General features: G+C 35.8%; 1 protein-coding gene across 5 annotated transcripts in view; it reads right to left on the bottom strand.

The window, feature by feature from the left end:
- The window catches only part of PTH2R (parathyroid hormone 2 receptor), a 133884-nt gene that overhangs the window by 33604 nt on the left and 87533 nt on the right, over positions 1-12747 (bottom strand). For all 5 annotated transcript variants that reach the window (XM_031936572.1, XM_031936573.1, XM_023217205.3 and 2 more), the window contains 2 exons: positions 9761-9821; positions 506-572 (listed from right to left, as the gene is read on the bottom strand). In XM_031936572.1, coding sequence (XP_031792432.1) covers positions 506-572; positions 9761-9821 — 128 coding nt within the window. The remainder of the gene's footprint in view (positions 1-505; positions 573-9760; positions 9822-12747) is intronic.

Here is a 12747-nt window from a genome sequence, read left to right as displayed (position 1 = left end):
GTGAGATATTTCCTGGTATAGGATGTACTTAACTCCTTGGGGGAAGTGTGCCAAATAAAAGCTTTAGGGAATACTTTATACATCATATTACCATTCTTCTGTCTCAGTAATTTCTCTGCTTTCCTGCTATTTTTCCTTCCCATCTTTCCCTCCCTGCCACACTGACCTACTACCAGGTGGTCAGAATGTTAAAGTGGTAAAATAATATAATAGGTGAAAAGGAGACGTAGGGTCTTCCAACTCCCTAAACATATAAATGCTCACAGATATTTTGAAGTCTCAGAATTGACCCAAGTGCTAGCTGATTAAAGGGAGGCTTTCATGGGTCTCAGTGTCAGTCACAATAAGGGTCTGATCTCTGTCCCACACTCTCCCAACAGATGTTGCTGTACATGTGAGTTTCTCAAATCTATTGTAGAATGCAGTGACAGACACACTTTCTCTGGGTTTTAGCAGCAGGTTAATTATCCATCTCTTTTTTAACTATACAAACTTTTAAACTTACCCCAATAGCTGCTAAGATTGGTGCTTGATAAATCCACTTGATGTCTCCAGCACTAAGTTCCCAGCACCTGCGACATTGAAAAAAAAAAAACTGTCATGAATAAATTGGCAAAGCAAATAGGTAGTAAGAATTAAGTAGAATTTTAAGTTTTACCAAAAACTCCGGCCCCACACTTCCAATTAAGAAACAAATAGACAAAGAAATCTTATCACCCAAGCCAGCGGGGCGGGGAAAAAAAACATGTGGCAGGTATTGATTTTCATATTATTAGCTACCCCTTGAAGATGAGTAGAGAATTATAAATATTAGTGAATTACTTTTATTGTGACAAAAGTTAAAAACCATGTTTCCAGAGCCACAAAAAGTAATAGTCTTCTAAATGTCATACAATTCATACTTCACTTTTACTATTATTGGAATAAGCCATAATAATTTAAATTCATTGATAGAGAAAGTTCTCTCTCTCAGACATTACAGCAATTCTATTTTACTTCATAAATTGTAGATTCCTTACAATAATGCAAGTTATTCTTATCCATAGTAATGCAATAGAGAATGAATGCAAATTATTCTTGTCCATAGAAATGAAAATTAGCTGTGATGTTCAGTGGAATGTAATTGATTAGTATCCTGAAAATATTGAGTAGTTTTTGCATTTATTTGTAAATTTTGGTATTTATGGTACTGAATATAAATGTGGTTCTTTAGATTTCTCCTTTGAACCAACCATAACATCTTGGTAGTTCTCTCATTAATTAATGAGGCTAAAGTATCTAAAGAAATGCAACTCAAACCCACAATGAGATATCATCTCACACCAGTTAGAATGGCTATTATTAAAAAGTCAAGAAATAACACGTGCTGGCGAGGTGATGGAGAAAGGGAACCCTTATACACTGTTGGTGGGAGCGTAAATTAGTTCAACCACTGTGGGAAGCAGTATGGCGATTCCTCAAAGAGCTAAAAGAAGAGCTGCCATTCAACCCAGCAATCCCATTACTAGGCATATATCCAGAGGAATATAAAGCATTCTACATTAAAGACACGTTTGCAAATGTTCATTGCAGTACTGTTCACAATAGCAAAGACATGGAATCAATCTCAATGCCCATCAGTGATAGACTGGATAAAGAAAATGTGGTATGTGTATACCATGGAATATTACGCATCCACAGAAAAAAACAGGATCATGTCTTTTGCAGGAACATGGATGGAGCTGGAGGCTATCATCCTCAGCAAACTAACACAGGAACAGAAAACCAAATACCACATGTTCTCACTTATAAGTGGAAGCTAAATGATAAGAATCTGTGAAGACAAAGAAGGAAACAACAGACACTGGGGTCTACTTGATGGGGGAAGGTAGGAGGAGGGGGAAGAGCAGAAAAGATAACTATTGGGTACTGGGCTTAATAACTGGGTGATATAATATTATGTGCAACAAACCTCTGTGACACATGTTTATTTATGAAACAAACCTTCACATGTACCCCCAAACCTAAAATAAAAGTTAAAAAAAAAATCTTTGACAGGTGTTCATTTTCTATTTGTATAAGATCCATGACCTTATCTTAATTTTAAAAAGTTTGTTTTTAACAGTATTTAATTTAAAAATTATATAATTTGCCTATTTTTTATATTTGGTGCTTCCCTTCCACCCTAACTTGAGTTTAAGTTCTACATGGGCAGAGATCACTGTTGTTTTTGTGTTCTGATGTATTGCAAGTCCTAGAACAGTATGTAGGTAGTCAATAAATATCTATTGGATTGAATTGACATCAGCTGAATTCAAATTAAGTTTTACTCATGCTCACCCAATCTCCCAATCTGGTTTGTACTAGTAAAGATCTTACACTGGAATAAATAGCACAGAAATGATAAGAAACTAGCACCACTTGGCACTTCAATATAGCACTTGAAACAGTCTTTTTAAACTAAAGACACATAAATAAAAGTCTTAAGTTTCTCTTTTCACAAAACCCAGTATTGATTGTGGCAATGATAAATAATAAAAAGAAATTTGTGGGACACAATGATAATTTTTAAATTCTAGATAATAAACATAATGAAGTTACTTTTTTATTAATGAGCAAGTTATAGATAATAAAATACAATCTTGACTATTCCTTAAGGGTAAAACATTTTCAATACACACTAAGAACTACATTTTTTTAAAGTTTAACTTTTACATATAGGAATATGTTCTCATTTTTAAAGTCAAACTATATAAAAAGACAGCCACTGAGATGTCTCAATCCTCCCCACATTCCTGCCTGCCTCCTTACAGATAACATCTTCTGTTACCTTATTGTGTATGCTTCCAATGCTTCTCCATGCATATGCAAACAAGTACAAAGGTTATATTCTTACTTTCCTCTGTCATACAAAAATGTCATGTATGCACTATTCTGCAATTTGCTTTTTCCTTTTACAACTGTATTTTTTATTTCTTTGCATATCCATACCAATTGAGCTCAGTAGCTCCGCACTCCACTGGGAGAATATACCACAGCCAAATCAACCGGAACCCTACACTAAAATGTAATTCTGGTTCAGCCAAACTGAAATGCGCATATTCAATGGACCTGAAGTTTGAATAACATGGAAATGTAAGAACAAAAATGTTATATTTGCATATTATTGAACATTTTCTGGCATTATTTACACGCATCTGTTTTTCACATTATTTAACCAGACAAGAAAGATAAAAGACAATCTTACTGAGTTACATAGAATCACACTACCCTAAAAAAGCTTTCTACCATAAGGAAGGTGGCATATATCATGTGACTGTAAATTGAACATTGATTCACTTAGCCAAGATCTAAGCTACAAAGTTTTCAGATTCCATAAATTTTCTTTTCAGTTTTTGACATTTGGTAATATCTTCACAGTCTTCTTTCTTTGCTTTAATGGTATTTCATCACGGTGTCTCCTAATACATTGGGATTCAATTATGCAATACAGGCTCTATAAAATGCTTGCATTTGGAAGTAGGTCAAAACCAGCTACCTCTAAAAACATAAAACACTTCTCTTTGATGCTTTTCAGTGTCAAAGTTTCAAATTTGCCCTGTGATATAAGAAAGGAAGCTGAGATTTCAAACCTTTTAAAGAAAATGCTATTAATGCTCGTTTTTAGTTAATTATTCAATGTTCCCACTCACATTGTCATTGTTTACATGTCCCAGAAACTACTCTCTGTTCAAATTCTTAATAATAAACTTTAACCTTCCAGGAAATGCAGTTCTGGATGGTGAAGCAAGAGATACAAAGGTCTGATTAGAAAGTAGGACTTCCTACAGTCAGGGTTGAAAACAGGTGGGTTGTTCTGCCCAAGGGATCCAGAGAATTGAATTGGCTGAGTACTACCTTCTCTCCACTTATACAATCAGTAAGAGTAGAAGAAGTGAGAGAAGCTGACCCCAAAAGCCTGTGCAGATGTTCTAGAAATGTCAGACGGCTTCTTGGTCCTTTGCAGCCCCCACCTTTGCTGCTGGATGGTGAAACAAAAATATAGCAAAGAAGTAAAGAAGTTATGGGTTTCTCCTCTCACTGGCATCTCTTATCTCCTTTGAATGAAGCAAAGAGAAGATAATAAGATTATCTTGTAAGGTGTTTTTGCTTTTGTAAGTAAAAAGAAAGAGAACAAAATTGCTCACTGTTTAATTTAATTTGCCCAACCTACTTGATTATCTTAGCTGACCTTAGTAAAATAACACCCTTTTTTTTTTTTTTTTTTTTTTTTTTGAGACAGAGTCTCCCTCTGTCACCCAGGCTGGAGTGCAGTGGCATGATCTCGCCTCACTGTAGCCTCTGCTTCCCCAGTTCAAGTGATTCTCCTGCCTCAACCTCCCAAGTATTTGGAATTACAGGCATGCACCACCATGCCCAGCTAATTTTTTTTTTTTTTTTTTTTTTGCATTTTTAGTAGAGATGGAGTTTTACCATGTTGGCCATGCTGATCTTGAACCCCTGGTCTCAAGAGATCAGCCTGCTTTGGCCTCCCAAAGCACTGGGATTACAGGCATGAGCCACCACACCCAGCCCAAATAACACCTAATAGAATTTTAGATCTGAAAGAGACTTCTTTTGTATATCAATAGAGTTTAAGGTATCATTTAAAACTGGGTCTGCTATGCTTATCTCTAAATGGCCAAGATGCAGAGAAAATCAGAGGTTTCACTTTGAAAGGCCAGATTAGAAAACAGTGAGTCTCAAATGTAAGACATGAATATGAACCCCATCCATCCTTTGAAGATATTTAACTTCTGTTCTCTCCCGCGAATGTTGTCACATGGCACTATATAGGTCAGATAACACCCAAGAAAACCCGCAAAAACTCCATCTATAGAAAAGCTGAATTTTATGTGAAGTTGAATCAGGCAATTTTGAAATCTTCTCAGGTAAGTAGTAATATAGCTTATGTTTATAGGCAAAATTAAATATAAAATGATCCTTCATCCAATTATCCCAGATTTGGGCACTGTAAAATTCAAGATTTTATTCTGAGTAAGTTAGGAAGAAAGTGAAATATTTTGCACGGTGGTCACATGATGTAACTAATTGAATGAATGAGTCAAAATTCTGCTTCAGTCTAGCTGTAAGCTTTGAGAATGTGTCCTGATGTCCTGGATCACATTTTACTTATCCCTAATACAGGAGGATTGAACCAGAAAATGCCTTCGGTCCTATCATTTCTGAAATTCTGTATCTAGGTCATACAGTTACACATTTCAGAATATGATCATGATAGCATTAATTAGTACCTTTTTACTGATGCCACCTCCCTCCCATGTAAATCAAATAGCAGCTGTTGCAAGTTTTCTTTGCGATTTCCAATCTCACTGTGTATATATAGCAATAATGATGTCAATGTAGATAACATCAACCCTCAATTGTTAACAAATTCAAATAGCATAAAGGGATCAGAGCAAGGAAATATCCAAAGCCAACAAGTTTTAGAACTGAGGGAAGCTGATGAATGGGGAGCTTTGAAGCAAGTAGGAGGGAGGCTACTCCTAAAGACAATGACTCTGTACAGTTCCAATTTTCAGAAACAGTGAGTGACAGGTTCTTTATAGAGTTTAGGTATTCACAGCATGTGATATTTTTTTTCAGTGTATAGCAGACAAAATAATTCCTGAAGGAAATATCTAGTAACTCAAAACAATATATTGGCTTAAATAAAGTTCCCAGGAGATAACAAAAAGGGAACTGCTATCAAAAAGCATACACAATCTATGGATATTAAATTGTTCTCTATTAACATGAAAGAATTCTTGGCATTACTGCATATATAGGTTAAAACTGCCTCTCTTTAAATTACCTTTTCTTTATCATAAGTGTGTCAATCTGCTTGACATGTGATAGCAAAATACCACAGGCTAGTGCTATAGCAAAATACCACAGGCTGAGTGGCTTAAACAACAGACGTTTATTTTCTCAGTCTGGAGACTAGAAGTTCAAGATCAGGGTGCCAGCATGGTCCATTTCTGGTGAGACCTCTCTTCTTGGCTTGTAAGTAGCCTCCATCTCGCTGTGTGCTCACATGACCTCTTCTTTGTGTGCACAGAGAGAGAGGGAGAGCCAGCCTCTCTGGCATCTCTTCTTATAAGGACACTAATCCTTTCATATCAGGGCCCCACTCTCATGACCTCCTTAACCCTAATTAGGTCCTTATAGACCCTATCTCCAAATACAGTCACGTTGGGGGTTAGGGCTTTAACATGTGAATTTTGGGAGACATAATTCAGTCCATAGTAATAAGCTTGACCATGAGAGCAAAGCGCAGGTACCCAGATGCTTTTCTACTTTTTCCTTTTCTTTCTTTGACTCATCATTATTTAAAATAGAAATAATACCCAAAAGATGAATGTTTTCATGTTCATTCATCATATAGCCCCTCAAGAGAAACACAGACAACTAGGGGACTCTGGTCAAAGTCCATTTGAGACAACTGAAAGCCTTTACCAGGCAGCCTCCCTGCAGTCGGCCATGGAGGCACTTGAGTCAGACAGAAGCAAAGGGCGATTTACAAGCTATCAGACACTTATAAGGAATGATAGGAGATGAGCGTTCAAGATTTTTTCTATTTATGTATGATGATCAGGCCTTAAAAGTTACTGGTTCTTTACCCACAATGAAGGTAACATTTACGGTTTGTCTAAAATTTGGAGTTTACAAAGTCCTTTCATAATGGCCTCTCATTTAATTCTCAGATCTGTTCCCTGCTAACTCACAGCATTAGTCATGGCCAAGAATATTATTCTCATCTTACAGATGGAAGACTGATGCTGAGAATAACTGCTGCAAGTTCTGAATGGAAGAAAAACCACATCTCCTTATAACTCACAACTCGCATTAACTCAAACTTTATCATTGCTTAATAGATACTGAGCAAAGAGAGAAAAAATGGTCAGCCAAATCTAGAAGAATTGATCAGCATGCATTGAAGAGTTATCTACTGTAAAACAGGGAATTTCATTTATGCCCATTTGGAATTCATGGTTTGTTGGAAAAATGAGACAGTTACACTTGCACATTAAGAGAAATAAGATGGTAGATAAGAAAGGAATAATTATGTAATATGTATACTAAATGCTGCAGGAATATGATAAGGAAGATTTATATGGTAGAATAGTAGATTTCAAACACACTAACAAGGTAGAACATTTGTAGTTATGGTTTTCACCATGAAATGCAGATATATTTAATTTTATCACTTAATACGTGAAATGCAGATATATTTAATTTTATCATGTGAATGAGAAAAACATATGCCAGGAGACAACACTGCATATACACATGCCATACAAATGAGCTCATATGTCAACAAAAAATGGGAATTGTTGAAAAGTCCATGGTAGGTGATAACCTATTTCTGATTTACAGAACAGAAAGAACTAGAAGTTTTACTTCTCTGAGGTAAAAAGACAAAAGTCTAGACATAGTGAAGATAAGAGAAAAATTGTCTAGTGTACTCTGGACATTTTCCACTGTGCACTCTTGATTACCAGACGTGTTAAATCAACTGAAGAGTGAGAAGCTATCAGTGATATTATAAAAAGAATCCCTCTTCAACTCTACTCCTCCACATATAATAAAAATTCCACTTATCTCAATAGAAACATCTTATCTGCCTGTAAGTATTTTCTGAATGCCTCTAGAGCCTGAATGTCTGAGATCAAAGTCCTTTTCTATCATTCATGGCTGTGCAACCTTGGGCACAACTTCTCTGACCTCAGTTTCATAGAGTTGATAATGAGTTTTAATTTACTTAATATTTGCAAAATTATGAAGTACCTGGAATGTGGTCAGCACTCAGAAATACCAGCAACTGTTTTAATTATTACTTTTCTCCAACATCAGAACATAATTACCATGTTCTGGTAATTATCTTTACAAAATGCAAATCTGCTGTCATTATCACTGAACAAAGACCAAACATCCTAATCTGGCCTATGAGGGTCTATAAGGCCTCCACCCCTCATCTTTTCTGCAGCCTAATTTGTAAGCTCTAGCTTCAGCAGAAGCAGGGTTCCATTGACTTGACAGGATAAAAATCAAAATATTATAAGCTAGGATTAACAGAAGGATGAGTTTGGCTTTCTAATGAAATAACAATATACAAAAATGCTGTTTTTTAATTCTTTAGGCATTACCTGTGAATACAAATTAATGAAGCAAAAGAATAATACTTGTTAATGAGTATTTAGCACTTAGTACCAGTATATTCCAAACTTTGCATTAGGTATTTAACACACTTTATCTCATTTGTTCTTACAACTCTGTAAACACTAGTATTCATTTTAACTGCATTTGACAGCTGAGAAAACTGAGGCTCAGAGAGGTTAAGTTGTACATCTGCTGTTCCAGAACCAAGAAGTAGCAGAACAAGCCTATAAGACACCTGTACCTGAGCTCCTTCTCAGCACACTCCCGTTGAGTGCCAGGTACTAAGCTAAGTGTTCACAATAATGTATTAATGCAATTTATACATTATTGTCTCTGCTTTATACATGAGAAACTGATACACAAAGAGATCATGTGTTTTGGGTCCCTTGGTCCCAAACCTAGCAAAGCAGTTAAATCAAGATTTGAACTCAGGTCTGTCAAAATGTAAAGAAAGGATTCTTTACTATTTAATGCAAATGTACCCTTTATACTTAAATGGTTCTTTAAATGTGTTAGGTGTGCCATCATACATTAAAATGAATCCCTAAAAATGATACATTTTAAATGATTTACAGCATTGTTGCCCTGTACTTTAAAACGATACATTAAATTAGCCCGATGCTACCTGGAAGAACTTAATGACTCACAGGTAGAGATAAATTCCACTTCTAATGTATGTTTATTATTTTAAAATATTTAATTCAGCTACAGAAGATACGATAACAAATAGGAAGGATGAAACCCACAGTTTGCATTAAATATAGATTAAGAGATGAGTTAGTAGACCACATGTGTGTTAAAGATACAACCTGAGGCAACAGGTACTGAAGATACATGAGGCAACTGGGCTCTAAACATTGATGATATACTAAATAAACAAGAGCCATGAACAATCCCTGATACACAGGAAGTTCTTAATATTTTTGAGAGCATCATCAGCCAGTGATTGATGGAACTCCTTCCCACATGTCCTTTTCCCAAGGGCCACAAATAAAACCCAGAACTTCTCTGCAGGCTAATTCGGAAGCTACCACTGTGGCCAGCGTACTTGCCCCTCCATCTCTATGAGGGAGTAAGTATGTGTCACTGGCCCAGGGCACCAGATTCTGTCTGTAGTTCCCCTTCCTGCCACCTTATCCCTGGTCCACAGGGAAAGCTGATGTGGCAGAGAGTGGAAGTATGAAGGCTGCTGATGTGGCAGAGAGAGAGAGGAAGTATGAATGCTGCCTATGCTAGGAATCAGGTAGTGTGGTTCTTCAACCTGCTTGCACTAAATCCTAAGTGGATTCTCTTACCCATCTCTTTCCACTTGCTTCTCACACTACATTTTAAATTTATTTCATAATCTATGGAGGTCAGGCACCTGCATCTAGTCTGTGAGTGTTTCTGCTCCATGACCTCTGGAATAGACAGCTTGCTGGTAATGTGTTGGAAGCTACTATTGCATCAAGGTAATTTTCTTTGTGGCATCCCTAAAGAGCAATGGCATCAAGAACAGTAGCGAGTGTGGATTCTGAGCAGGAAGCCTGAGTCTTGAGAACATCTGAGGTTCTCTCTTTTCCTCTTCCTTTTCACTCACCTCGCATCAGCCAGGGTTGCCCGTGCCACAGCCCATGCTGCAACAAACGCTGCTGGAAACCCTGCAATCAGAAAATGATTCAGAGACTAGATTTATTTTAAGATTAAGGGATTTTTTTCCTCAAATTCACCATACGTAGGAATATACTACTAGCAGGTCAGAGAGAAAAATAGACATGAAAATTTCTGATATGTGAACAAGAAAAGTCCACTTAATTTTCAATCGTGTCAGTTTGAGAAATTACCAAGAATATTAATGTTATTTGTTCCTCTAGTCTGAAGATAAAAACTGGCCTAATTTTTATTTGAGGGGTGTAGGGAAAAGCCATATTTGGAGAAGAGTGAAGTTTCTAGGGTCGGAAGTAGGCAATGGTTAGCGCATTTGACTTTGACTCGTGTCACACTGACCATCATATGTTCTCAAAGACTGAAGCAACAACAGACTCCTGAGAAGCTGAGGGATGCTGTTGTTTAAAAACTTAGAACTTTTTCATCCTAAAAATAGAAGGCCTATAGAGGCAAGTTATAAAAATCAGGAAGCTTTAACCAGTTTAGTCTCTTCTTTTAGTTCATATTGGCACAAGATAGAATGCATTTTCATGCATTCCTTTACAGTCTTCTAATCGAGATATTTGTCCTTCATAAGTGCTAAACACCTTCTGGGCTTGCAACATCAAATCCATTATACCAACTTTCTTTTGCCCCCCAGTAACAGTTCATTGTCCAGCTCATGTTGTAGTTTAAACTCTGACATAACACACATGCAAAATCATGAACCATAACTTTTATGCAACACTGCAGTAGGGGACTGAAAGATTTAAGAGATGACTTTTCTTATGTGGCCTTTATGAAAGAGGTTTAAATAAAGGATATACAGAAACCATAAGGAAAACATTTTAGAATCTAGGAAGCACCTTACAAAAGGGGAAATCAAAATTTTGGTCTAGGCAAGAACATTTTTTATCATGCATACTTTTAAATTCTTTACCTTTAAAAAAACACATTTGTAATTTTTTAGATATTCTTTCTTAGCAACAAAGTGAACTAAGAAATAGGCTTAGAAAAAGAAAATTTTCAGAAAAAGATGAAAATAATGATATGCACAATCATGTCTTTGGTCTCCTTGGTGACCATCTAACTTAAATTCAGCCTGCCTATATTTCTACTGAATTTTATGATTCTATATTCCAATTTTATTTCTTGTTTCTATAGTATTCTTTTTTTAATCTGCTCAAATTCTGTGTTCTAGGAATTTTTTGTCAAAATAGATCTACCTAATTCTGTTTATTTCTTAGGTTCAATTTGCATATTCTATCTATCTATCTATCACATTTCTCCATTAGTCATTTATTAAGCGTCTACATATGTATCAAAGATTGTTCTAAATCATATAAATAATGAACAAATAAACAATATCCCTGTTTTCTAAAACTTATATTCTGGTGAAGCAGTCAAAATTAACAAAGCAACTTCAGTTGCTTTTGGTTATGAATTGGTGCTATGAAGAATAAATAAAAGTGATACTGTGTAATGGGGAGGGGACAGCGGCTTCTGGTAGGATGGTTAGATATAAATGCACCATACAGCCTGGCATAGATCCTACCATATGGCCTGACATAGATCCCTCAGCTGTTCTGTCTTAGTTATCTTCAAAAAGTGTCTGCCTGTCTTTCATCAATTTTCACATTTTATCATTCTTATATCTGCATCTTCTGCTTCCTTTACAGTCTTCTAATCAGGCACTTCCTGAATGCTGTTCTATACAATATTTACTAATGATGCCTGAGTTGGCATTATGTTTTAGATGATAATTACATCAAATATGATACATAGGCACTATGTCTTTATGGAATTGGCTTTTCTAATCTTCTTAGAGAATCTTATGTGTAACACTAGCATAAAGACTATCATGGAAGAATAAAGAACAGAAAACCACTTTGGGATCCTTTAAGGATTTTTGATCACCAGTCTTAATATGACATTGTTACATAATTTAGAACACAGAAATAAAGGCAAAAATACTTGACATGTAAATGTTATTTTAAATTTAAATGTTAAATTAAGTCAATTTAATATAAATTTAAATGTTATCCAATATGTGCATTTACTGAAAGTTTAGTTATTTTTCTTTTTTTTTTTTTGAAACAGAGTCTTGCTCTGTCACCCAGACTGCAGTGCAGTGGCACGATCTTGGCTCACTGCAAGCTGCGCCTCCCAGGTTCACACCATTCTCCTGCCTCAGCTGTCCCAGCAGCTGGGACTACAGGCGCCCGCTGCCACACTCGGCGAATTTTTTTGTAGTTTTAGTAGAGACGGGGTTTCGCCGTGTTAGCCAGGATGGTCTCGATCTCCTGACCTCGTGATCCGCCTGCTTCAGCATCCCAAAGTGGAATTATTTTTCATAAGACATGTCAATACAATATAAATAAGTTTTGTAAAGACAAAACTTTAACTTTAAAATAACTATAAATTTAAAATGTTGAATATGATACATATGATCACAACAAGAAAACAAACAAAATAACTTGAAGGATCAGAGTGCATGCATCTTGTGTGGGAGACTTTAACACATGTCTCTGTGTTTAACACTTACTGCCAAGTAGATGATCAAAAAATGTTTGCTGGATTAAGATATTTTATAAAAGGAATAAAATGGGAGTGTGGAACCATCTCCTGATTATTTTCATTGAACACATTATGTGAAAATATTCTATGTAAAATGGTATTACTAGGATAGGTGCTTTTATATGATGATATGTACATACTGGTGTTTCATCTGACAGTTGAAAATTAAAGATGGCTGCTAATATAGAAGTAAATTACCATATTTAGTAAAAATAAAAAAAAGACTTACCTTTTACATACAGAATTAAAATAGAGGAAAATGTGTAGTTGAAATAAAATGGAACTAAGAATAAAGCACCTTATTTATGGGAAAACTGACTGAGACAAGGATGGGGAAAATTAACAACGTGCTTGGTTGAAAGA

Source organism: Piliocolobus tephrosceles, chromosome 11, assembly GCF_002776525.5.
Source record: "Piliocolobus tephrosceles isolate RC106 chromosome 11, ASM277652v3, whole genome shotgun sequence".
Lineage (NCBI taxonomy): Eukaryota > Metazoa > Chordata > Mammalia > Primates > Cercopithecidae > Piliocolobus > Piliocolobus tephrosceles.
Note: the sequence above shows the minus strand (reverse complement) of the source record. Positions and strands in the feature narration are given on the sequence as shown.